At 47.4% G+C, this 24,964-nt stretch overlaps 8 protein-coding genes across 10 annotated transcripts in view; 5 read left to right on the top strand and 3 right to left on the bottom strand.

Annotated features, from left to right (window-relative positions):
* The first annotated feature begins 923 nt into the window (after window positions 1-923).
* Window positions 924-7,123, top strand: LOC117900236 (general transcription factor 3C polypeptide 1). The gene is made up of 6 exons (XM_034810525.1): window positions 924-1,076; window positions 1,141-1,693; window positions 1,750-2,518; window positions 2,580-4,601; window positions 4,662-6,037; window positions 6,100-7,123. Exons 1-6 carry the CDS (start codon window positions 992-994, stop codon window positions 7,052-7,054), a joined length of 5,760 nt encoding a protein of 1,919 aa, XP_034666416.1. The 5' UTR covers window positions 924-991; the 3' UTR covers window positions 7,055-7,123.
* Window positions 7,124-7,175: 52 nt separating this feature from the next.
* On the bottom strand, window positions 7,176-7,998 carry LOC117900237 (60S ribosomal protein L24). Its single transcript, XM_034810526.1, has 3 exons — window positions 7,935-7,998; window positions 7,701-7,776; window positions 7,176-7,636 (listed from the first exon to the last, which is right to left on the bottom strand). The coding sequence occupies exons 1-3, from the start codon at window positions 7,937-7,939 to the stop codon at window positions 7,250-7,252; spliced, it is 468 nt and encodes a 155-aa protein (XP_034666417.1). The 5' UTR covers window positions 7,940-7,998; the 3' UTR covers window positions 7,176-7,249.
* Window positions 7,999-9,931: 1,933 nt separating this feature from the next.
* Window positions 9,932-11,465, top strand: LOC117901772. Its single transcript, XM_034812671.1, has 2 exons — window positions 9,932-10,263; window positions 10,319-11,465. Exons 1-2 carry the CDS (start codon window positions 10,090-10,092, stop codon window positions 11,336-11,338), a joined length of 1,194 nt encoding a protein of 397 aa, XP_034668562.1. The 5' UTR covers window positions 9,932-10,089; the 3' UTR covers window positions 11,339-11,465.
* A 2,452-nt stretch (window positions 11,466-13,917) lies between these two features.
* Window positions 13,918-24,964, top strand: part of LOC117902757 — a 41,301-nt gene continuing 30,254 nt past the window's right edge. Inside the window, exons 1-2 of one of the 3 annotated variants that reach the window (XM_034814348.1) lie at window positions 13,918-13,982; window positions 15,484-15,953. The gene's annotated coding sequence lies outside the window, so the exon portion shown is untranslated. The remainder of the gene's footprint in view (window positions 13,983-15,483; window positions 15,954-24,964) is intronic. The other 2 variants (XM_034814349.1, XM_034814350.1) reach the window with 2 other exon arrangements.
* Window positions 19,288-20,340, top strand: LOC117901110 (1-acylglycerol-3-phosphate O-acyltransferase ABHD5-like). Its single transcript, XM_034811743.1, has one exon. The coding sequence runs from the start codon at window positions 19,288-19,290 to the stop codon at window positions 20,338-20,340; it is 1,053 nt and encodes a 350-aa protein (XP_034667634.1).
* LOC117902758 lies at window positions 20,363-21,347 on the bottom strand. The gene has a single exon (XM_034814351.1). The coding sequence runs from the start codon at window positions 21,268-21,270 to the stop codon at window positions 20,419-20,421; it is 852 nt and encodes a 283-aa protein (XP_034670242.1). The 5' UTR covers window positions 21,271-21,347; the 3' UTR covers window positions 20,363-20,418.
* Window positions 21,372-22,296, top strand: LOC117902760. Its single transcript, XM_034814353.1, has 2 exons — window positions 21,372-21,832; window positions 21,901-22,296. The coding sequence occupies exons 1-2, from the start codon at window positions 21,472-21,474 to the stop codon at window positions 22,218-22,220; spliced, it is 681 nt and encodes a 226-aa protein (XP_034670244.1). The 5' UTR covers window positions 21,372-21,471; the 3' UTR covers window positions 22,221-22,296.
* Window positions 22,238-23,099, bottom strand: LOC117902759. Its single transcript, XM_034814352.1, is given in 3 exon segments — window positions 22,238-22,568; window positions 22,571-22,705; window positions 22,759-23,099. Coding segments are annotated over 3 exon segments (696 nt in total). The 5' UTR covers window positions 23,051-23,099; the 3' UTR covers window positions 22,238-22,299.

Genomic DNA, 24,964 nt, shown 5'->3' with positions numbered 1-24,964 from the left:
AATGTACTACTTGAAAGTAGTCGTTATTTTGGTTTTTTTGGTAGATTTTTTTTTGCTTTTCGAAAAAAAATTAATATTTTTTATTGGCAGAATCGAAAGTTCATTTTCAGCGCGCTTATTCTTAATGTGGGGGGTTAAAAGAGTTATAAAACAAAACGAAGCATGAACAAGCGAACACGCCCTGAACATTTAGTGACCGAACACACCCGAACGCCACCCGACTGGACCTCCTTAAATAGTTACTTCATGCAGCTGTTTACTTCGTGCCAGAGCTGCCAAATCTACAGCGTGTTGGTATATTTGCGGTCACACTGTTGTTAGGATTCCCCTGACCATTATATGAAAAATTCAAATACAAAATTTCACTGCGAGAGGAATATATAGAATTACAAATGACACGATAAGAGCACTCAGAAGCCCAGCACTGAATAATCTGAATAATAATAATAAAATCAAAGTAATTCTCATCCCAAGAGGGGAAAGGATCCCCATATATATCAACACTATCTCTCCATCTCGGTATTGGCTAAGACTCTCAACCTTTTGATCAAGAGTCGCCTCTTAGAAGAGCGTAACACCATGCCCAGACGGCTAAGCAGCATTGTTCCCCAACATTTTTCATGGAATAAGCAACATTTAATACCCTTGGAGGACATCGAGGACATCCTTTCGAATTGAGAAAATGCTGGAAATCTTTGGCTCTAATCAATGAAAAAACAAGTATATCTGCGTTGGATAGATTTCTTAATCAAATGGAACGGTGCCCATTCGAATTTATTCGTAAACAGGGAGGATGGGTAGCTACAATAAACATTTACAAGCAGTTTTATTTTGCAAATTTTTACAAAGTGCTTACCTATACAAAAGGCGGGTGTTTAGTGGGTTAAGTTTGAACAGTCACTCGGAATAGGTCATGCGCCATTCGCTGTAGCGATTAAATACCAAAACAAAAAAAAAAACAAAAAATAATTGTTTATTAACTATACAAAGGATGAGCGCTACAACGGAGGGATCCTGGATTAACGCGATCTTTGATGAAATTGCTCTCGAGGGACTCGAGGGCGTCACACTGCCAGGTAAGAAACTCCCCCACCCACTGAGACACTTCCATTTACCGAGTTATTTGCGTGTTGTCTATAGACCTGTGGCGTTTGCTGGCGGTGCGACTGGAGTTCGACCCTGCCCCACTGCCCGTCAGTTTCCGGGACCAGGTGTGGACCCTGCTGCTGCGCTCTTGTCCCGCCAAAGTACAATTCTATGAATTGCCCTCGCCGCGACCGTTTTTGCCTCCCTACGATCGCGCCAATGATCAGGATCCGGAGCTGGGCGTTGCCATTGTGGCGGAGCAGTGCCCCTATCTGCTGTACCGTTGTACACACGTACAGGAGGGCAACATAATAGGCAGTTGTGAGAACTACAAGACACGCAAGCGTGTGGAGGCGGCACTAATACGCTCTCAAACGGCCGCCCAGGCGACGGAGCACTGGGACCAGCGACTCGTGGCCGTGGCCTCACAGGAGCTGCGGCACACGGCGCTGACACCGATCAACTTAATGACGCCCAAGGACATGACCGTGCAGCAATACGTGTGCTTGGAGGCTATAGGACGCTCTCGCTATAATGGACTGACGACCGTCGGTCCCTATGGGCTCATCAACTACTGCAAGGACGCCAGCGTCGTGTTCTACATCAAGTAGGGAGGGTAAACCAGCCATTTCCACACACAACTTACCCTGTTTTCTCTTGCAGGAACAAGCTGCTGTCCCTGCAACTGATTGCCGCCCAGGTGTACAATGAGCGGCACAAGGGACGCTTCACCAACTCATCGCTGCTGATGTTGCCACGTTTCTTTCGCGTATACAAGAGCCACACACAGAAGAGCATCGACCGGTTGTATCTGGACATTACACAGAGCAGCAGCGGCCACATACCGATGGTCGAGGTGCCCGAGCGACTGGGCCACATCAGTCGCAAGCAGGTGAAGAAGCTTCTGCTGACCCACAACATTCGAAAGTTCTTCGAGACAAGTCATGTGCCGCGTGTCGCCCCAGAGGCAGCCAGCTCCAGCTCCAGCTCCAGTGGAAAAGCAACCAAGGAGCCAAAGCCATCGAAGCGCAAACAGATTGTGCTGAAGCTGAGGAAGCCCGGTCTGGCGTACGAGGAGCTATACGAGCACGATCAGGAGATCAGGGAGGAAAAGCAGGAGACCGAGTTCCTCAATCATCGGCATAGCTTTGTGGACATGCCGCCGGAGCTGGAGTGCCATCGGGCAATTGCCAGATTCGGCAAGCGTGGACTCACCGCCAGTGAGCTGTGCCAGTATGTGGGCATTGGCATGCTGGCGATACGCGGCTTCCTCAAGCATCTGATGAAGCACGAACAGGTCAAGGACTACACCGAGCAGGTGGGCCGAATACGCGTCATCCGGTACGTGGCCAAAGCCCAAGCTCCCGAAGTTGAACTCAAGAAGACCGAACTGAAGCAAACTCTACTGCAGCTGCAGTGCAAGGATGAGCCGGTAAGTGCGGCAGGAGATACCCCCCTGATCCTTGGTAACCTTTGTGTGTCACTTCTTGCAGACCATTCCTGAAAGCTCAGAGGGAATCTTTCGCGACACGGTCGAGATTGTGGCGAGCGTGAATCCGTTTAGCTTCAAAATGAAAGACGTTCGACTGGAGAGGCAAACGCAGCGGCACCTGCGCCGCAAGGAGCAAATCGTGAAGCTGATTGATGGCAACTGCATCGTTCATCTGATGACTGTGTCGAGCAGCATCAAAAAGGAGGAGCACAAAGCCGGCTTCAAGGACATACTGTGTCGGCGTTCGCTCTATCGCGTCCTGCGCACCATGATCGACGCTGGCATCGTAAATGTGCACGAGGTGACGCTGCAGTATGGGCAACGGCTGCGTCTATATCGCTTGGTCACGCATCCCAAAATCGACGCGGATCATGAGCTCATCCGAAGGGAGATTCTGCGATTGAAGAGCCAATTCCATCTGATGAGCGAGGAGCGGCTGCAGCGACCCTCACAACTGCCGCTAAAGGAACGCAAACAGTTGCTGCTCAGCAAGAAGCAGAATGTGGGAAGGCAGAAGCAGCAGAAACCCAAGATACCAGCGCCGAAGCTGCTGCTGGCGCGAACGCTGCACGATTTCCTCTTTTACGTGATCTACGAACTGCCCAAGGAACAGAAGCCACTGGAAATGACAGCGGAGCTGGTGGAGCAGTGGCAGAAGATGGAGCCTGCGCTAGAGACGCGTCAGTTTCTGGACGAGTGGCGAGCAGACGAGACGCCTGTGTTGCCCTACAACTCGGAGATTAGCTGGCGCACATTTATACCCCCACTGCCCAGCTATGTGGACAAGCCCCCAGGCTGGGTCTTCTTCATGGATGCCATGGACCGCATGCCGCTCTCCCTGCTCCTGCGCATCTGTCGCATTGAGCGCGAGGACAGCGCTGAGCGACTCCGCCTGCCGCTCAAACATCCCATTCGCCAGCACTATCTGCTCGCCCAGCTTAAGCTGGAGAATATTGTCTCGCGTTCGCGCCTGCAGAAGCTGTACGCCCGCACGCTCTGCCTGCTCAACCACATGGGACTGATTCAGGTGAGCGATCTGCACCTAGGTCGCGACTCTGTCCATCGTTGGGTGTATCTGAACAAGCGTGCGCGGCTCCTGGACACGACTGCCAGCAGCGAGCACAACTACCAGAAGGTCAGCGCTGATCGAACCTACATGGAGCTGCGCTTTGAGTTCCAGAACCGCGACCAACTCGCCCAGTACTGGGCCAAGCTGCAGCACATTTGTGTCTACACCAAGCTGGGCTTTCGCAAGGATAAGAAGAAGCCGGCGACACGCGTCAAGCCGCTGTCCTTCTTTGGTCCCGAACGTTTCGACCAGGCAGCGGAGCTGGACAATGGCACGGTGCCGGGCGACCAGTTGGGCGCTGCTGGCCTCAGTTCACTGCTCTTTGCCCATCAGTTCCGCAACTGGTCGTGGGTGCAGACGAAGCCGGGCAAGAGTGGAGCCGTCGCCGCAGCTGGAGCTCTGAAAACGCGGAAGCTGGGCGCACTGACACGCATCAAGGTGACGCCCAAGCTGCCGATACGCCGAACTGCTGGCGGCACTGGAAGCGGCGCCAAGGCACCGCGCAGGAAGTGCGGTCCACGGGACGACATTGATCGGGATGCCATGCGTAATATGCGCACATTACGCGTACGATGGCTACCCGAGGAGGATCGCGTGCTCAAGATGGGACGCGCCGTATATCTGTTCTTCGATGCTCCTGTGATGGCGTTTGCCCTCAACAATGTGGGCCTCGTGTGCCGCGACATTATTCGTCGCTATCTGGGCATCTGCAACAAGACGACGCAGGCCTGTGTGCGTCGCCTGCAGTTTCTGATGCGCATGAAACGTGACGCACCGGATGTGCCCAGCTGGATATACATGATGCAGACGCAGCCGCAATTTAATTCGATCTACAACGAACGATTCATGAGCAGCCTGAGGCGAGAGTATGCCACCAAATCGGAGCAAAATGATGCACTGCTGGTGCACTTTGTGCTCGTGCTGAACAAGCTGCATCAAACGATCACAAACTCGGTGAGGTGCCCCCATTCCCAGACCAAATCATGATTCTATCTGTTCCTTTATCCTTTCCAGCACGGCACTGTTCGGAATCAGTTTATGTTGCCCGACACGGTGGCTGAATATCGAAGCCAGTTGAGCGAGTGCAGCCGCTTGAACGATGACCAGCAGGTGCTGTACAGCAATCCCAGCACGGAGACGGAGCTGCAGGTGGCCATTGCGCATGGTGTGCTGCACAGTCAGGTGTGCTGTGCCCGGGACAAAACGCTGTTCAATCTGCAAACCTTTGAGATCTACAAACACTTCTCCGAGGAGGTGCTGAATACCGCATTCAACAAGGCCCGCGCGGACTCCCTGCTGGTGGCTGTGAAGCGGCGCAACATTCATGCCGCCTCCAATCGACAGATCTCGGGCCCAGCCCACGTGCTCAGCTCCAAGTACAAGTACCGATTGACCTACTTGAAGCTGGCCCACACCGTGCTCGATGGTTACTTTGAGTTTGAGCAGAAACTCAACCTGGAGAAGGAGGTGCACCTGCCATCGCCACATTTCGCGCAGCTGCTGCTCCTGGGCGAGTGGATGGTCAAGGGTAAGCTGAGGCTGTCGCTGCATTTGCCAGCGAACATTCTGACCGTGGACACCACGAGCATGTCCCGGCCGAGTGGCTCATCGACCGACCGCATTCTGGATCACTACAGCTGCATCCTGGACAATGCCCCGCAGACGGAGTACTCGAAGCGGCTGGAGAGCGAGTGCAGCAGTCGTCAGGCGTCGCGGGTGCGCTTCCATCCGGCCAATCTGAGCTATCGCATTCAGTCTTGTCCGTACATTCAGCTCTCGAAGCTGCCGCTGCGCGTCATGCACTTCTTTTGTGCCTTGGACGCTTTGGGCGACTCGGTGACCATCAGCAGCGCGCGGCTGGAGCAGGGCGACTGCCCCTTTGCCAACTGCATCATGCGCAGTGGCAACTATCTCAATGCTGTCGAACGGATTGTCCATGAGCAGCGAACGCTGCTGAAGCAGCTGGTGGCCGATGCCCTGCCCCAGTCGCAGTTCCAGCTGGAAGCCCACTCGGCCGGCACGGCCCTGACGGTGAGTGTGTCCAACATTCTGGCCCTGACGCAGCAGCTGGAGGCCTATTGGCGGCAGCAACAGCAGAAGCTGGAATGCAAGGATCTGGGCAAGCTGCTGTCGGAGAAGACTCTCCACAAGCTGACCGACTGGCGAGCGCTATGCTCGGAGCTGATTGACTACGAGGCGCACATCTGGGAGGCAGAACGCTCGCAGGAATTCGAACCGGCCATGAACAAGGAGGAGCGCGCACGAGTGCAAGACGTATTCGTGGTTCATCTGCCGGCCATTGGCATGCACGCGGCACAGCAAGAGGATCTACAGCAGGCCAAACAGTCAGCGGATAGCCTGCGTACCGCTGTGCTGGCAAAGGTGCTCAAGTGAGTGGGGATAGGACAAGGACAGCGACACCCAACTTATTGATTGTTTCTTTACCTTCCAGGGCCACGTATTGGCACTACACGGAGAAAACCTTTGAGACGCTTCTGCCAGCATTGAAGGAGAGGAACTACGATTCCAATGCCATCCGACACATGGAGGACATTCTCAACTACATTGAGCGACAGCCATTGGGTGTACCGGCGATGGAGCTGCGAGAGACTTTTCCACTGGGGGACTTCCTGCTGGAGGCGCTGCATGTGCTCGAAGACCACGAACTAATCAAGCGGGTGGGCGTGGCCAGTCACATGTACGTGCACAAGCGTTACATACGCAACTGGGTAGTGCACACGTTCCACATCAAGCGGTTGGAGCGGGAAAGGGTGCAGACTCAGGTGGCGGCCGCACCTGGCACAATGCAGGCAGTCATTGGCCAAAAGCGCAAAGAGGAGGAGCAGCATACGACAGAGGAGGCGAGTCCCCCATCGAAAAAGATCAAACTGTCAGAGCCCAACAGCAGCGACTCTGAAAGTGATGAACTGGCAGCAGAATCTGTGCCCAAGAGACCCAGAAGAACCACCAAGAAGGATCCACCCTTTGTGAACGCTCTGCGAAATGAAGCATCGCACGATGCAATTGTGATGCGACCGCAGCCATGGATACGGTTGAATGCCTCGCTCAATCGTCGCGTGCTGGATCGCTGGATGGGCGCCGTGCTCAGCGAGTGCATTTCCCGCATGGGCTGCACCGTCCACAGTTTGTTTCTACGTTTTCCGTATCTCGTGCCCGTGGACGTGATGTTTCTGCTTGAGCTGCTAACCGATTTAGGTTGCCTCCACTTGATGGAGCTGCAAACGCACAAAGTTCACGTGGAGACCACGCAGGATGAGCAGTGCGGGGAGCAGCCAGTCACCGAACTGTATGAGCCCAAGCTCACCTATATTATTGTTCGTGGCGATGCTATCGGACGCCTCACCAGCTTCATTGGACGCAAAAAGTATAGCACCGAATTCATGTGAGTTTAAGCTACGATCTTTGTCCCTTTTTGGGCACTCAATAAAGTTGATCCACAGAAATAACTTTTAAAACCGCATTGGAATTTTTTTGCCAACTGCAAATTTGCATTTGCAGCGTTTTAATTTGTTTCACTTTGTTTCCTTAAATCTTGTTAAAAACATTAGCACTTCACTACCGTCTTGGGTCTTGGGTGTTGTTTACCGCTTGCCACCGACGCGGGGAGCAGACTTCTGCGTAACCTTGGCGGCCTTCGTCTTGGGTGCAGACTTCTTGGCGGGCGCTGGGGCGGACGCCTTCTTGGCTGCCTTGGTGGCGCGCTTCTGTTCCTTGGCGACCTTGATGGCCTGATCGCGCTGGGCCTTACGAACCTCCGGCTTCATGTTGCGCTTGGCCATGATCTCGGCCAGCGAAGCGCCGACGATAGCGCGCTGGAATTTCTGTGTGCGGCGAGTGCGCTTCTTGGAGGCCTCCTCCTCAATTCCCTTGCGGTGCTTGCGACGGTAGAGCACGGTCCAGGTAACCTTACGCGGATTGCGCTTCATCAGGTAGGAGCGCTCGCACTTCTTGTCCAGGAAGGTGAAGCTCTAAAAGAAGCCAATCGATTGTTATTACTCTCATTATGGGCTGATATTTGCTTTGTTTACTTACCTTGCCATCGATCTTGACCATGGTCTTGCCATGGCCGGGGTAGATCTTGTACCCGCTGAATGCACACAAGCCAATCCTGAAAACAGATGAGATTATTTGTTATTAATGGTACAACTTTTGAAAAAATTGCATCAGTAAACACAAGTTGGCACTGTTTACTTTCTGTTGGTCAATTTATTGCCGGCTTAGGTTCCGTGATGCCTATGATTTTCCATAATTATTTTTGCAACTTACTTCATCTTGGTAGCTAGCGTAGAAAAGAAAAGAAAGCGGAAGCGCGAAATTATCGATAAAATATACCGTCAGGGCCTTGTAAATATACCAAAATATACCATTGCATCTTCAAAATATACCGTAAATATACCGTAGTCTTAAATCAGATTCCTCGATTTTGATATTACTAGCTTGCAAAGACTTTCACCACTGAAAGATTGAAGATCCGATTGAAGATTTAATTTGGTTATTATAAATACTCCTTTTTTATTGGATTGTATACCTTATGACATTATATTTTACAAATTTTTATTTGAATTTTTCACTCAAATCCCCCCCTCTGGAAGAACGGTAGCTTTGTCTGCAGTATGTAAACTATCCTTCATAATTCATTATTTATATTCAATTTAATTCATTATCGTCTAACTAATCACCAATGGAAGATGTTTTCTATGATTTTATTTCTTTTCTTTTATTTATTTTTTTGTATCAATAAACTAAGGTGTCGACAACAGGTAAAAACGACACAAAAAATTCCAGTGGCGCCAGGTAAAATACACCAGCTACTTCAATCCTCCAAGCAACTTGACTTTGACACGGTTGCAATTTAAGTACTCGGATCGAAAAACACACTTGCTAGCGAAATGTGCAATATATTTTGCCAGCAGCAGAGTGTGACCAGAGGTGAAAACCGCATTCCGTACGGTTACAGGCAGCTGTGTTGTTATGTTTACCTTTTTGAAAATGTGTGAAAATGGAATAAAAGGTTAATAAAGGTTAATAAAAAGGTTAACTCTAAAACAGTGAATGCAAAATGGATCCATGCAGGAGATTATTTTAGTGAGACTGGCGGCTCTTGCATGATCGGAGGAGGAGGACAATCAACGAAATAAGCGACGACAACTTTGATTAAACCCATATCTACAGGAAAGAATCCAGGACGGTCGTTTTCTATACATTTGAGTATTATAAATCATATAAATATGTGTTAATTTATGGAAACCCATGAAACGATACCCTTTGCATATTCCGCAGTTTGAAAATATGACAGAGAATAGGGAATAACGTCTGCAGACTTCTTTGATTGGTGGAGCAGCAAGGCCGTGCCAAGGAATATGTGCGCCCGTGGCAAAGTTGTAAAACGGCGCCTCCAAGCACCCTTCCTATTCAAAATTGGATAGTTTTGAGTCCAAATCGCAGCCTTCGCCCCTCTACGGCACGACTCTTAAAGCATTTTGTTAACAGCCCAGCCCGGTCTATGTCTTGGCAACATGAAGCAACTGACGTTCAAATAAGTTAAACAAATTAAAAATGCAAATAAATTCATTATAATCTCATTTATCTATAATAATTGTTTCCTTTTTTTGCCGTTTGATGGCCTTAAGCTCGTTTAGAAGAACGGTGGTCATTTATCTTTCAACTTCAGCGGCATTGTTGCCTCCATTTGATTGAGACTTTACTCTCTTTTTGCTAGGTACCCTCGCGGATTATAAAACAAATCTATATTTGCCAATTTTTTTTTCCGATCTGAGTACTGCCTGGCGTACAGCCGCTAGAAAGTAGTTTGTGCGCGACAACATTTCTTATCGGTTCCATACGAATATCACCCCTGATTTTTCTAGCGGCCCCTTTTTTTCGATCTGAGTACTAGGCTGGTATCAGCCTATCAGGGATGATACTAGTTTGAGACCGATAAGACGTTTTATGATCACAATGTTTGTTACAGATTTAAATAATGTATTCTGGATATCGAAACTGAGTGAGGGCTAATATTAATCATTATCAAAGCATTTTTGAGAAAAACATCATTTGATATTTGATAATACAAATATATTAATTTTAAGAAATTTTAAAGGTGTAACAACCCCAAACAAAAAGATGGTAGCTTGTGGGCTAAGTGGTAGTCACATCCTACGTGAATAATTATTAATATAAATATTATAATAACATTAACAAACTCTAAACTTAAATTTTATCCACAGATTGTCATTCAAACGTAGGATCTATGCAACTGCGCCGCATCCATGAGCTGAGGTAATATTGCGTTAGGAAATTATTACATTTTTGCAGTCTGGCAACCTTCAAGGGACGCCATTTCAAAACAAATGCGCGGCAGCAAACTATTTTCGCTGATAATTTGGTTACAAGAGAAAAAAACACAAAATACTCAGATATAATGGGAGCAAAATCATCAAAAATTGAGGGCGAATACTTGCCAGATACGCCAACATTGAATAAACTTCGATTAGGCAGTTGTAAAGCCGAAAATATGGAAATGACCACACCAAATAAAGACAACAACGCATTGCTCGACCCACGCTCGCCTAATGGCTGCCGGACGCCCTTAACTGTAAGTTATAGCAATTAAATTGAACAATCTCGAGATTAACCATATGCCGCTGCAGTTTTTACAGCCAGAACAACAGGCACAAACGCTCCGTGCAGCGGCACAGTGCCCACACGCGGCACCGACCGAAAATGCATTTTCACAGCTGCGCAAGCGTCTGCTCAAGGGATTCTCTCTGAACGATCCCCGTTCTCCACAGTTAAATCGCACACCGCTCATATTAGATGAAGTGCGCTCACTGAACCTGGATGACACGTTTGCAGATCTCTTTGTGGACACACGTGCTCCAGCCCGACCAGCAGCCAATATCATCAGCGATTCGCCGCCATATCAGAGTCTATCGTCCCCGTCGGCAGGTGAAACAGGCGATGTAAGTTGTGACAGCTTTGGCACGCAACCTCAGACACATAAGCAGCACAACAACAGCTCACTGGAAATTGTTTCCCTGCCGTATGATGGAGAAGAGACCATGCCCTGCACGATGGAGTTGCCAGGGACGCCGCTAACGCCAGCGCAGGGGCACTATGATCCCCGTTCGCCCAGCATTGGGGTCGAGCGGACGCCGATCATGTTCTGCGACGACGAAGAGGAAGAGGCTCGCGAGACGGAGATGCTGGAACAGATCTTGGAAACGCTCACGCTCAATCTCAGTGCGGAGAGCAGCATGGCCTCGTTTGCCAGCGCCGGCACCGACACGAATCTGGAGGAGCCTCAAATGTCAGGCAACTCTGAAAAGCAGCCCGCAAACAAGCACTTGGACCGAGTGCGTCTGGGCAACAAGCGACGTGTGGCTCCACGTAAGCCGGCGCGCGCCAGCAAGACCAAGATCTACATGGACAAGGAATCGTCACCCTCCGGTGCCAGTACACCGAAGACCACGCCCCAAGGCACACCGAAGCGTACACCACTCAGCTGTGTCAGGAATCGGCAGCACCTGCGCTCTCGCTCCGTGGAAAGGGAGCTGCGCAAATCGCATTTGCCGCTGCAAAGCTTTGATGATCAGTTGAATCATTTGGAGCGTCTCAATGGGTCCGGCCTGCGCAGGCCATTGCCGAGCACCGATGGCCAGATGTACTAATCCTATTTAGTAGTTTCCACCTGCCTTATGCCCAGCCATGAGCTACCAAATCATTATATCTAATCCATATGTAACCATATTCATTTCATTTTCAAATAAATCATTGTATTTCTGTGCTTTTACTTAATTTGTTCAACTATATAAAAAGATTTTCACGGTAACATTTCTCAATTTCTCCCACAAAGCCCGCACTGTCGATTCAAAACCAAACTGTGTGAAACGGATTGATGGTCATTTAAAAATAGCAATTCTCTGTTTCTTTTAATAATATATTTTATTCGTGAAACTAAATAAATAAATTAATGGTCAGCCATGCTTTTGATTGCAAGCTATCAATACGGCTCATGTGTATGGTGCCCTCAGTACAACATACATACATCAGGACCGTATTGAATCAGTAGAGTAAAAACTTTTTACTTGTTGAGCCGCATAAACTTTGCGATTCCCATTAGACCCACTAGAAACTATATTCCTTTGTTCCTTCCACTTTGTAAATCGAATTATGCCTTACACGAACCCTTTAGGGTTTTATGCTCGGATTATAATTCCCTCTATCACGCACATTACATCCTCGACTAACTCCCTTCCTCTTCTTAAATCTCTTATACTAGCCCACCTCTCCCGTAGTTAGTTTCATTTTAGTTTTGTCTTGCTTCTGACTTTGGTAATTTTGCTTGCTTAGCTATAGTTGCTCTAGTTTAGTTGTGTTTAGCCATAATTTTCCTCGAATATTAGCCTAACATCCATCTTTCCTGCATGCTCGCGTGCGGCTTGGTTATTCGCGCCGCGCGTAATGCGGCAGGGCCCGTCGGTCTGTTGGGCGGGAGGAGGGCTGCGTTCTGCTGGGTTGCACGCGTAACAGGCTTTGGCTTGGTGTCGCATGGGCCACTTGATGGTGCAGTCATTGCATATCAACGTCCAGAGATATAAGTCAGTAAATCATTTTCTTTGTGGGTTCTATATATTAATATACGCGGTGCTCGAAGAGTAAATAGGGTATATTGCATTTGTGGTCGAAAGTGGATGTACATACATATGTATGTAACGCACAGAAGGAAACGTTTCCGACCCCACAAAGTACATACATACTTACATACATATTTACATATATTATTGATAAGCATCAATAGTCGAGTCGATATACCCATGTCTGTCTGTCCGTCTGACCTTCTTGGTTGCATTCAAAATTCATCCAGCAAATTTTGAATCCAGACTGCTATGATATCACACTGATACAAGTGCCCCCTTACGCTGTTGATGTGAGAAGTGATGAAGATGTAGAAAAAATGTAAAATTCTAAAAATATAATGTACATATTTATAGTCCTAAGGTTACATGCATAAATATGCACTTACAGAGAAACATATATACTACTAAGTAGAGGGTATAAAAGTTGTTTCTTACAACGTTCCTCCTCGTTTTGGTATATTTTTGGAGTATTTCTGTGCTCATATATGTTCATATATGAGAAGAGAGGGAAAATTGCTGATCTGTCTTTTCTCTCTTCGGCACGTGACGGCAAGGTATGTCAAACAGGTAAAAAGGAAGAGCTTCAAACCTCTCACCACTCACCTCTCACAATAGGAAACGTTTTACTCGTGTCGACAAATTAATTTTTGCACTAACTTCGCAGCGAAGCTTGCTTCCTGAAAGGTGATTTGATAGCTCTATAGTATTCAAAAATTCAAATAAAATTGAACAACTAAATATAATAGAAATGTTTAAATTCAAAAGGCCATACAATGGCGTTAAGGCTTTCCTTTTCAATTTCCGGGTCCATTACTTCCTTTTCTTGCGCCCGAATCAGGGATGATTCCCATGAAAACTATAAGAAATCAACCCTGTTTTTTGTTTGACAGAAAATTTCGCAGTTGATTACTCAGATCAGCGGAAAATGTACCGGAAAACCAGCCAATTAAATACTAAAATACCGTAGCAAAAGAAAGAATATAATTATATTCTGTCGACAGATTCAATACACGAGGAAAGAAACAATCAAACCAAATCCAATAGGGCTATAAAAGAGCATTAAATGAAGAAGACTCAAAACTTATTAATGCAGTCGAACGAAACCCGATTATATGTATATTATAATATATTAATCTTATACTCGATATTCATTTATAAATTTATAAGGAGATAAAACACATGTTTATTGCATTTCTGTCCTGCCGGAACGGACTTATCCAATAATTCGGTGCTTTCTCCATGCATTTTTGTCCTCCAAACTCCATATCCACTATGAAATATTTAGCGCATCTGAGTACTCGGCTTAAACCTTGAAATGTACAGGGCAGTTTAAAAAAAAATATTAACTTTAATAAGTTTGATTGCAGAGAAACGATTCATCAATCGTATAAAATTATAGTTTTAGCGCTGAGAATCCAAACTAGCTGGTAATATTAAGCAGAATATCAAATCGAGAAAAATCTTATATGTCATACGGTATATTTACGGTATATTTTGAAAATGAAAAGGGTACTTCGGTATCTTTCGGAGGGTCATGCGGTATATTATATCGGTAAGTACGCGGTCACACTGCTGTTGCTGCCCGCGCGTCTTACCGTTTACCGTGTAAAAAATGTAAAAGCAGATTTGTGTAAAAGTCAAAAGCAAATGCAAACGGTGAACGGTAGCAACATAAGTGAGTACACAAAAAAATAAGACAACAACAAATAAAAGTTGTGAAATAGTTTTAGCCGCTATCGCCATCGGTGGCAAGTGGCAAGTGGCAGAGGCGATAAAAAATAGTTCTTAACAAAAAACAGGTTTACTGTGGTGCCAGCAGAGTGCGCGAGTTACAGTGTGTGTGTGTGTGTGTATGTTGTGTGCAAATGTTTGGCCGCAAGGTCCCCACTGTGCTGCACAGTGGGCAAACCAAACCCTAATGTGCCCCACTGTAGGCTAGAACTTGTTTGGAGTCCGAATTCAATGGGAAGAACTGTTTTTCCGACAGAGCCGTTAGTTTTTCGTTGCTTCCCTCCCATCCCTTGCCCGTCGAATTTCAGGCAGCGTACCCCAACCCCACCCCCACCCCCTACATACACACGAGTCACAATCAGCTGGCTCTGCAGTCGACGCAGTTCGGGGCAGCGGCAGTAACAGAGGCAGCACCAGCTGCGACGTCGGGCACCTAGCAACAGCGCGACGTCCAGGAGCGGACTCGAAGCTGCCTTCAGACTGTGGCACGTGCCTGGTATAAAACGGTAAAAAGCGGCAATAGAAAAATAAATGTTAGGGTATTGCAAATGCAATCTAAAGCAGCTGCTGGCATACCCTTAGTATGTACATATTTGTATGTACTTTGGTGGCACTTGTTTTTTCCTCTGATGGTCTCCATTCCAGACCTGCTTTTTGCTGCTGCTGCCCCCGTCAGCTGTGCGATTTGTGCGCAGGCGCCACACACAAACACTGACGCACGCACTCGTGTACAGCAGCAGCAGCAGCAGCAGTGGCGGCAGCGGCGGCAGCAGGAGCAACAGCAGTCTTGTTACTGCCTGACTTTGGCCTGCAAAATTGCATTGTTGGCATCCCGCTCGCACTCACTTACTTTGGCAGTAATGCTGCCGGAAAACGATTCTCGGTGCTCGGTTTTCGGTTTTCAGTTGTCGTCACTCGGAATACCCGTAGTACCGTAGTGTCGGTAGTCGGATTTACATAAGTTGGCATCCACATACCCGCGTGCCACACACAACGCGGGACACACTCCGCTCCGGCTGTAGCTCTGACTGTGGGGACTCTCGTGGGGGCTTCAGTGACCGGCTGCAGGTCCTTTGCACAAGTTCTGGCCGCGCTTTCATTTCCACATTGTGAAATCAGCTGCTGCCAGTGTGTGACGTCTGTTGTTCAGTTACTTCCCCTCGTTTTTCCCCACGGGATTTTCCTACTATTTTCCTACTGTGTGTTTTGCGATTAGTAGTTGTCTTTTTTTGGGAAACCGGCTCTCTGAAAAGGTTCGCATTAACCATCATCATCATCATAATCAGCAGCAGCAGCGAGCAGCGTCGACAGTTGCTGTTTTTTCAGCTGTTCGCTTGGCTCGAAAAAAAGTTGTTTAACTTCTTTTTTTTTACTACACTTTAATTTGTCTTTTTTTCTATTATTTATCCCAACTATTTGCCGTTTGCGTGGGTCACTTTCAAAAGCGTTTTTTGTTCGTTCCTCTTGGGGTTCCATCATAAACGCCAAAAACTTGATTTATAATCACGTACGTGCGGCCAGCAGTAAATCAATAATAAAACAATATAAACCGATCGAAGAACTGCCTAACCAAATCAATTAATTTATATATGTAAATATGTATGCACAAAGCCAAATGCAGCCAAAGTGTTGATCGAATAAAACAAAACAAAAAAAAAACTACAGAAAAGACAGAAAATCCATCCACCAACATGTAAGGCAAGGCAGGCAGCTCCGCAAAGTTGGCTTTTGCACCCGCCCCCTGCTCCAAAGATGGCCGCCAGGATGTGCAGCAGCAGCAGCAGCGTTTCCATCGTCATCATCTAGCTGCAGCAGCGGCAGTCTCAGTCGCAGCATCCATGCAACATGCCAGCATATATACACACATACAAATGTATATGACCAACGCACACAATCGCATAGTCCACTCTTAAAGGTGAGTAGTACTTAAAAATTTAAGTTTTAAATACTACTCTGCAGTCGTAAAAATTGGGTGAACAAAGAGTCCCTCCATTTAATGGCCAAGTAGAAGCACAAGAGTGGGAGTAAAAGTCGAGTAAAATGATCAAAAATGTGGCAGTTATAAGAGACATATCCACGTGTATAGGCAGTTATTTAATTAAAACAAATTTAACTAACATTAATTGGTGAAAAATAATGCTTTAAACAACTAAACACAAAATAGCCCAGAAATTCGTTAGCCCGAATATTCAAACAAATATTTTGGGTAAGCAAAAAAATTTGAAAATTTCTTTAACAATTAAAATGTTAATAAAGAAAACTCAAAAACATTTTGAAGATGTCAAAATTCAAACAAGTTTTCGAGTCTTAGTTATTGTAAAAGAGAACTTCCCGCATACAGCCATGAATGTTCTGTACATAAAAGTATTTTTGTGGAAACCTTCGTCCATCAGAAACCCCTGAGATGTGTCCAATCAAGAGAATCGCATGATGAATGACCTCAGCACACACTCCCCATCAATCTTCGCACACACACAATTGCCTGTCTGACTCCCCCGAACCGGGCGGGCCCCCGGTTGATATTTGGCTTGGGATATTCTTTGATATTTGGCGACTCTCGTCTCGTGGGTTTTTGTTTCCCTTTCGCTTGCGTGCTTAGAGCATCTCAAAGTCTAACATTTCTTTTTTCGGCTTGGCCTGGGCAGACAGCACACGAAAAATCTTGGTGGCAAGCGCGAATTTTTACGACCATTTTCGCTGGGAGTAAGACTCGAAATTGGAATCGGATTCGGACATGGAGCTGGAGCTGGTGGCTGGAGGCTGGGACCTGGTCAGAAGAGAGTTCAACCCAAGTGGAGGGCAGCAGCAGTGGGGCTGAGTTTTTATTTTATTTGGACGCGCGAGCCCATTGAAAAAAGCTCGTCAAACTAGTCGCCGTCGCCGCCGCTGCTGCCGTTGTTTTTGCTCTTGCTTTTCCTAGGCCTGGCCTGTGCCTGGGCCTGGGCAAACTGGCCCCCGTTGATGACTTTTTACATAGCCGTTGGCCCGATGAGTGAGAGAGAGACGAGCGCTGGGATGGCTGGGCCAAAAGATACCAAGAGATACGAGAGCCCAAGCTAAAGCCAAAGCCAAAGCGGACACCCGACTCCAGACTCTGAGTCCGACTCTACTAACAGACAAAACACACGTATCTAAACTTGTTTGAAACGTGTTACATTTTAAGAACGTTCGCCGCAAGCGGCAAGTGGCAATAATCCTTTCAAACTTGACAGCGTTGCCATGATGTTCGGGTACATGGGGGCAAAGGGCTTCCTCCACTAGCAGGCCCCACTAGCAGTGGGAGTGGCACATTGACTGAGTTTTTTTTTACTGCCTCACATATGTACATCCATGCATGCATTCAAGTATCTATGTATCTGGGGGGATCGCTATATGCTATATGCTGGCTGTCATTCGTTTTGGTTTTTCAGACATTTTGATTGCCGGTTTTGGGCAGCTTTTGTTGCCATCATTCTGTTGGGCCTCTGCCGTCGCCATTTTCCTCTACACACAAACAAAATACAAGAGTCCTTTTACCCAAATCCCAAACAAAATAAAACACATCCCAAACGAAAAGCTGCTGCCTATCGGGGAGCCGTCGAAGACTGTAGATACCCTGAACACGCTGTTGTGAGCCGCTGTAAAGATATTTCATAAGCGAACGGAAGCATTAATATGAACAGTCACCAGATTCTCGGGGATTCTCTTTGAAATTCTTCACTTGTGTAAGTGTCTGGCTTTCGATTTATATTCTTCCGTCAAAGATAGGGTACAATAAAGAGTGGAGTATAAAAGTTGAAATTGATATTTTCGCACAAATTGCCGTTAACAAGGATGGGCGTAAGGGATGGGATGGAGGGGGATTGGGAATGGGAACCTAGGCAACGTAAAACGAAATATTTCCCTGTCAAAATTTGGTTGAAAATGTTGTGCAGCAGCAAAAGTAGCAGGAACAGGAGCAGGAGCAGCAGCAGAAAACCAAAATAAATGAGAGAGAAATAAAATAAAAGCGTTTTGCTTTGGTGAGGTGCAAACGGAGAGGAAATTGTTTACCGTGGTTCGAGAATGATGTAATTTCGCGTGTTCGTGCAATTCAATTTCCTGCCGGCGGAAGCCCGCATGTCGCTTCGAGTTCTCCGACCCATTGGAGAAGTCAAATATTCGTTCTACCATCCCATCCATCGCTTCAGAACTCTCTCCAACTCTCCAGTCAGCTCCAGGTCTAATAAAGTACTGTCCAAAAAATGGTTTGCCAATTCAACATTTCTTTTTTTCTACTTTCGAACTTTAATTGTCCCCTCCAGAGCCCCATTCCAAAACTGAGCTGCGGGAAATGGAATATGCATGTACATAAATATATTGTTGAATATTCAATTTGGTGAAAATCTGCCATCTAAACAGTTTATCCGTTTTAGACAGCCTCCCTCCGCCTCTCATTCATGGCATTGGCAGCAGTCAATGAAAATCTCTTCGTAGGGTACTCTTTGTATAAAGCAAAAGAGTACTAGAAACATTCTTTAGGGTTCCTTAGCTTAGCTAATCGCTTTGTCTTACATTTGTAGGAATATTTTATTTTTTATATGTTTTAAAAGAAATAAAATATTTCCATGGGGAATAACTTGTAAATTGGGGCGAATTAATGTGCATATTCTACATGCACAGTTTCCTCGAATAAATTGTTTAAATTTGTTTTAAACTTTTAAACGCTTCTCCGAAGATTCTCGGGTTCTGCAACCCCTGCAAAATCTGTTGAAAGTGTATAAAGAACTTCGTTGAATAGAATTTTTGAAGAATATTTTTGCCATATTTCGCATAAATAAATTATATTCAAAAGACCGACCGAACCGACCCCCGGTTCGGGGGGGTCTGCCGCCTGCTGGCTACAGCTCGGTCATTCGTTGGTGTGTGAGGGGAGGGGTGGGGAGTGGCATTGCCTATATTAACAATAATTCCTTTGTGCCCCGGGCATCTTGCCAAAAAGTTGTGTGGCAGTCAGTGGCTGCCTCCTGCCACACAGCAGGCGACGAACGTTTTGTGGCCAATTTCCCGTACCCAAAGGCACAGGCCCAACCGACGCTTTTTGTGTGTTCTGACCCATTGTCCAAGTCCAAGTACAAGTTGAAGTCAAAGTCGAAGTCAAGTAAAGCCGGACAGGGGCCGGACACAGGGCCTACTCTGCTCTCCCTGTATGACGTTTTGTCTCGGACTTAAATACAAAAGTTTTTGAAAATTCCAAACTCTCGAGCCCCGAAACCCCCCATATCTGGCGAATGGCTGCCAGCGGCGGCGGCACTGGCAGGAAGAAAACGGAACCTTTACCTCTGATTGAACCTCGAAAGAAGTGGTCCAGCAGCGGGATTCTCGATTGGCTATTCGTTTGGTCGCTGAGCAGCGAGCAGAAGCTGCGCGAGGCTGAGAAGAATCTGCTCGGTCATTTGGCCACACCATGCCAGTGCTTTTATATTAACATTGGACATGTGGTGGGCGAATCAGACAGGATCTGGACACTGGCAATGAACACCGGGGACCCCAAGCATGTGCCCTTGGTGGCATTGCATGGCCGCGGCTCGGGACTGGGCTCGTGGCTGCTCAACCTGGACGTGCTGGCTAGCCAGCGACCAGTCTTTGCCATTGACATGCTCGGCTTTGGTCGCAGCTCTCGTCCCATGTTCTCGGCCAAGGCGGACCTGTGTGAAATGCAAATGGTGCTGGCCCTGGAGTTGTGGCGCGAGGAGATGCGTCTGCCGCAGATGATCCTCTTGGGGCACTGTCTGGGCGCCTTTGTGGCAATCTCTTATGCCCTGACCCACCCCCATCGCGTGAAACATCTCATCCTGGCCGAGCCCTGGGGCTTCGAGGCGACTCCCTCAAAAGCCCTGGACATGCTCAATCTGATTTCGAGCTTTCTCAATCCCTATTGGATCCTGTGGAGTGTGGGTCCGCTGGCAAGCATTTTGCTTAACCACACACATCCCCATCCACGTCTCAAGGAACAATTTAGGGCACTCTTGGAGGATGATTTGAATCACTATCTGCAGCAGTGCAAGGCGTTCGCTCCCAGCGGCGAGTCAGCCTTCCAGACACTGGCCCAGGGGCAGGTCTCGTGCCACGTCCGGGAACACTGGCAGCGGCAGTCCCTGATGGAGCGCACCAACGAGCTGCCTAGGAATGTGGGCTTTTCCTTCACCTGTGGAGCACAGTCCCCCATGCACGCCCTTCCCCATTTGGCCATTGTCCAAGGATCAGGGCACTATGTGCATCTGGAGGAGCCCGAGGAATTCAATCATCATGTCCTCACCATTTGCCACACCATCGATGTATGAAGCAGGACAAACACACTTTTGTTTTCGGACTAAATTTTAGTGTAAAATCCCTCAAAGACTATCCCATAAAAAGTGTGCTCATTGAAAGTGCTGCCGCTGTCTGTTGTAGATGTAGTAGAAGCCGCCATTGAAACGGATCGTAGCCACATCGTAGGAGCCCGTAGCACCAGCGAACGGATCTCCGACTGCGCGTGCCGCCGTGGACGTTAGGTGGAGGGTGCGATAGAAGAAGGCCGTGAGGAAGCTGGCACTCACAACAAAGGCCACAAAGAAGCCCAGACAGAAGATGCAATCCTTGTTGATTTGCAGGCACAGACAGAAGGCGGCCCCAAAGTCACCCAATGCTCGCACAACGCGAGCGCCCAGGGAGAGTGGACCCTGCTGCGGCACCGCATTGGCAGGATTACTATTCGCTCGGATCTGTATGGTGTGGTGGGTGCGCTCACAGGGTGGCCTCGTGTCCGGCTGGTTGTCCGGAGGCGGTGGCGGTATGGCTTTCAATGCCACACGCTGACGATGTGGCGGCCTGGTGACTTTCGTCTGGGTGCCCAGATCGCAGGCCATCTCTGGTATCTGAATGATCACCGCCGTGCCAGGATCCACCCTCACTGTGACTGAATCTGGTTCGATAAGTTCCTGATCCTCGCGCCGTACATTCTCCTCGATTACATCCAGACGGATGGTAAAATTGTCGAGCATATCGATGAGGTGATTCAAACGACCAGGCATGGCGCCCTGTTGGCTGGCGCTGGGCAACTCATCCAGGTTGGGCTCTGTTTCTGTGGCACCCACAGTAGCATCCTTCAGCTGGACCACAAGACTGACATCCTCTACAGAACTAGTGGTTTCAGCGGCGAGACACTCTTCTGCTGGCGAAGACGCATCTTTCACATCTTTCTCCGTCGTCGTCGTCACTCTCTGAGGGTCCATACTGTTTTTAAATTAGAAATTTTGAAAGGCTCTGCTGTCGTCTGCCAAGTCTCTGAGTTATATTTCCATGTGACAACTGCCACAATACGAACGAACTTTGACTGACACCTCTGCCGGATAATAATGTTAGCTTCAGTATTGTGAAACAAAAAAATCATTTTCGAACTCTTCTAAATTCCATCTGTGAACGTTAACTACTACATGGCGTGCAGAGAGCCGCAAGCAACCGATTTCATCGTTAATCAGCTTATTAGCGATCTGGTCCTGGAGGCAGTCAATAAGCCAAAACCTCGGAAACCACCCTCCCCATGCAGATCCTCCACCTGCCAGCGTCTGTTCGATATTTTGGGCTTTCAGTCATACACTAGCGAGAGCGATGTTGATGTCGATGTCCCAGTCGATGTTGATGTCGAAGTCGATGTTCGTGTCCATGTCGAGGATGATAGGAGCAGCCTCGATGCGATCAACGCTGCCAGTTCCCGTACTCTCATGAACAGCCTTCCATCAAATGGTGATCGCATTGCCAATTGGCACAGTTGGCTGTCCGAGGCACTGGCTGAAGGTGAGCTAATTCTCTCTCTCTCAGTGTGGCTTAGCAAAAAACAAACCCTAATGCGGTGATATCCACAGAGTATACCGAGGATGATTCAACCATCTATAACAAGGATGAAGCCCGAAAGTCTTGTTCTCGGGCTGTGCAAACGGAACAGCCGCGTCTCACGCGATCCGATATTGGCTTCAACGTCTCGGGGGATCGTGTCTTCCTGCCCACACCTTGTGAGCAGACGCGCCAAACGATCTTCATCGATACGGTGACGCCTCCGGTGCCAAATGTGTTGGGGCGACCGCCGCTGGCCGATCGTTTCTGCTATATGTTGACCGATTTCGCCTCGGCTCTCTATTGCAGTCTCGCCATTATGTGCTGTTGCACCCCTACTATGTTGCGCTGAATAAATGAGAGAATGAATGAATGTTACCCAGTGAAAAATCCATCCTGAATTTAATAAAAAGCCGCCAAAGAGTAAAAATTTAACGGGGTGGTTCAACCGCAATGATGTGGTTGTTTAGGAACTTTCTGTAGTGTGACAACAGCAGATAGAGGCACCAAATGCACAGCAAGATGAACAGAACGTAGGGGAAATTTTCGCCCAACATGAACAGGCAGCCGATAAAAGCGTCCACGGAATTTAGAATGACATGCCACAAGCGCTGATGCAGTGGCGCACGTTGCATGTCCGTGGCCGATGTCACCGACTCCACCTCGATGTGGATCGTATGCTGCTGAATCTGGCTGGGGCCACTTTGTCCTCCAGTGCCTTGGAGTCGCTCTTGTGTTGTTCCAGAAGAGTCCACGATGTTTGAATGCTCACCTCGCAGCTGGCGGCCTGAATGGTGCGTTCCGAGTCAGAGCCTGCCGAAAGTCGTTCGTTGAGATCTGTAGGATAGATATATTAGAGATCCATTTAATGGTAGTATCCCCACACTTACCATGACTGGGAACTCTATTCAGTTGATTGGTAACCACGCTCTGATGCTTCTGCGCTCCTCCGTGATCCATGATCTTTGTGTAGCCCTCGAATAGGTTTAGAAGTTCCGCAAAACGTTTGTTGATCTGTTTGTGACTTAACTCTACCTGTACCAAATAATGCGAAGTGCTGCTGCTGCTGCTATCTGATATCTGCTCAGCACAGTTCAGGGACACAGCACTGGGGGTTTCTTCAGAAGCATTGTCCGTGCGTGGGGACACTTCTCCGAGACTCTCCTCCTTTGGTTGCAGCATGACGAGTGTCTGTTTGTGTGTGGCAAGTGTTTAGGTGAATTTTATTTTGTGTCACTTACCAAAATGTTTGTGTGTGTCTGAACAGATAAAGGGTTGCCTGCTGCTTTATGTATCCACTGAGCTTCGTTGGCTAGTGGACAATTTTTGCGCTAAATTAAGCAATTTCCTGCCATGTCTGGGTCGGAAGCTGGCCTCTTCTGGGTCTGGGCTGCTGCCTCTAATCGTGGCCACTCCACTGTCCGTCCGTCCATTGACACTTCAGGCTCTTTCTCCCATTCTCTCCCTGTCGCTTGTCGCCTATGGATTTTCTGTCTAATATGACAATTATAACGGTCTAGTGCACTAATTCTATTTTGCATAAATGCATTTTTGAAGCCGAATCAAACGAAAGGGTCATCAGGGGTGGCCTCTGGGCGTGGGCCTCCAATGAAGTCTTCATGCAGCAGGTGAATGCAGGAATGTATATATGTATGATTTTATGTGTGATGTACATACATATATATATGTTTTATGTAAATTGTTTGCCCGTCTGTAGAACCATTTGTCAGATAATTATAATTATTATTGGAAAAGCAAAGAATCAGTAATGGCGAAGGGATGCGAATTCCCTGGAAATTCCTTTATAATTTACCATCATTGAAGTATGCAAAAATTCCACCAAAAGTACTGTAATGCATCCCTCCCCGCACACAGCCAAAAACTTTCTTGGATATACAAATATAATAAATTAATGAAAACTTTTGCTCTTTCCCCCTACACGTTGCAACGTCCCCCTCCCACAATTAACTATCATTTTATTTTCTGATATTTTCTCTTTTATTTTTTGAGTGTTTTTTTTTTTAATTTTAACCGCAATTTCCGTTCAATTCCAAAAACGCTGACTCCGTTGGCATATTTCATAATTTGAGCGAGGGGAAACTTTTCGATGAAGCTCCATTAAAGGCAGAGACATAATAAATTCATGGAATATCTCGAAATTGGTAGTAGTCCTGCTCCCTGGCCAGGAGGAGGAGGTAACTGGTGGCAGACTACGCACATTTGTGCGCCATATGGTGGATGGGGAAATGTCGGCGTTGTCCTAAGTCCTCCGGCTTTTGGTGTCCTGCGTCCAGTGTGTGCGCACCTGCTACTCTAGGGGTTGTCCTGTTCGAATGCATCTTCTGCCACTGGGGCCCATTGTTATCATTTAAAAGGCTTAAGTGCGCCAAAGATTTATATTTATATATTTGAAAGGGAAAAAGAAAAGGAACAAGAAAACCACACAACGCATCCGCCCATGCAGCGAGAGAAATAAGATAAACCAACAACACTTTATTGATTTTCCTCTCGCATATGACGACCCTCTTTCCTCCCTCTGTGTGTGCTGTTGCCTGGCATGGCCTGTGGGTTCCCTTTACCCGTAGTGCCGCAGTTTTGTCGCCTGTCCAAAAAAGAAAAAAAAAGTCGTGGGGAAGCCCAGCCCCAACGCCTGCGCTTGATTCATCTGCCAGCTGATTGGTGTTTGTGCGAAAGCGTTGGAGCTGAACAACTGTGTGGGATTGAGTAGCCACCATCCTTCCATTTATCATCATCCAGCACACATACACGATTCCCTCCCAGCCATCCTGCAGTTTACCCTTTGGCTGTATGTAAAGCTAATTTGTGTTGCCTGCTTATGGGCGTGCTACCCCCTTGATCACTCGCTATCTATTTAGATACATGGTACATGGATCTATAATCTGTACACTGAATGAATCAATCTACAGTTGCAATCTGCAATATATATCATCCTCTTTCCACAAAAATAATTAAAATCTATGCCTTCTTTTTGGGGGTTCCTTTGAGAATTTTATTTTATTTTGGCAATCATCCTGTTTATGCTGGTCCAGCCTCTTGCTCTAAAATTTATGAGGTGTTGCTGATTATTCTCAGTGG

Source organism: Drosophila subobscura, chromosome U (assembly GCF_008121235.1).
Source record: "Drosophila subobscura isolate 14011-0131.10 chromosome U, UCBerk_Dsub_1.0, whole genome shotgun sequence".
NCBI classification, from domain to species: domain Eukaryota; kingdom Metazoa; phylum Arthropoda; class Insecta; order Diptera; family Drosophilidae; genus Drosophila; species Drosophila subobscura.
This window is presented reverse-complemented; position numbering and strand designations above follow the sequence as displayed.

Bases quoted from the DNA above. Each gene is read 5' to 3' on its own strand.
- LOC117900236 (XM_034810525.1), top strand. From the start codon at position 992: ATGAGCGCTACAACGGAGGGATCCTGGATTAACGCGATCTTTGATGAA. The intron at 4,602-4,661 runs GTGAGGTGCCCC...TATCCTTTCCAG, and splicing joins ATCAAACGATCACAAACTCG to CACGGCACTGTTCGGAATCA. The intron at 6,038-6,099 runs GTGAGTGGGGAT...TTTACCTTCCAG, and splicing joins GTGCTGGCAAAGGTGCTCAA to GGCCACGTATTGGCACTACA.
- LOC117900237 (XM_034810526.1), bottom strand. The intron at 7,637-7,700 runs GTAAGTAAACAA...GGCTTCTTTTAG, and splicing joins TGGTCAAGATCGATGGCAAG to AGCTTCACCTTCCTGGACAA.
- LOC117901772 (XM_034812671.1), top strand. From the start codon at position 10,090: ATGGGAGCAAAATCATCAAAAATTGAGGGCGAATACTTGCCAGATACG. The intron at 10,264-10,318 runs GTAAGTTATAGC...ATGCCGCTGCAG, and splicing joins GCTGCCGGACGCCCTTAACT to TTTTTACAGCCAGAACAACA.
- LOC117901110 (XM_034811743.1), top strand. From the start codon at position 19,288: ATGGCTGCCAGCGGCGGCGGCACTGGCAGGAAGAAAACGGAACCTTTA.
- LOC117902758 (XM_034814351.1), bottom strand. From the start codon at position 21,270: ATGGACCCTCAGAGAGTGACGACGACGACGGAGAAAGATGTGAAAGAT.
- LOC117902760 (XM_034814353.1), top strand. From the start codon at position 21,472: ATGGCGTGCAGAGAGCCGCAAGCAACCGATTTCATCGTTAATCAGCTT. The intron at 21,833-21,900 runs GTGAGCTAATTC...TGATATCCACAG, and splicing joins GTCCGAGGCACTGGCTGAAG to AGTATACCGAGGATGATTCA.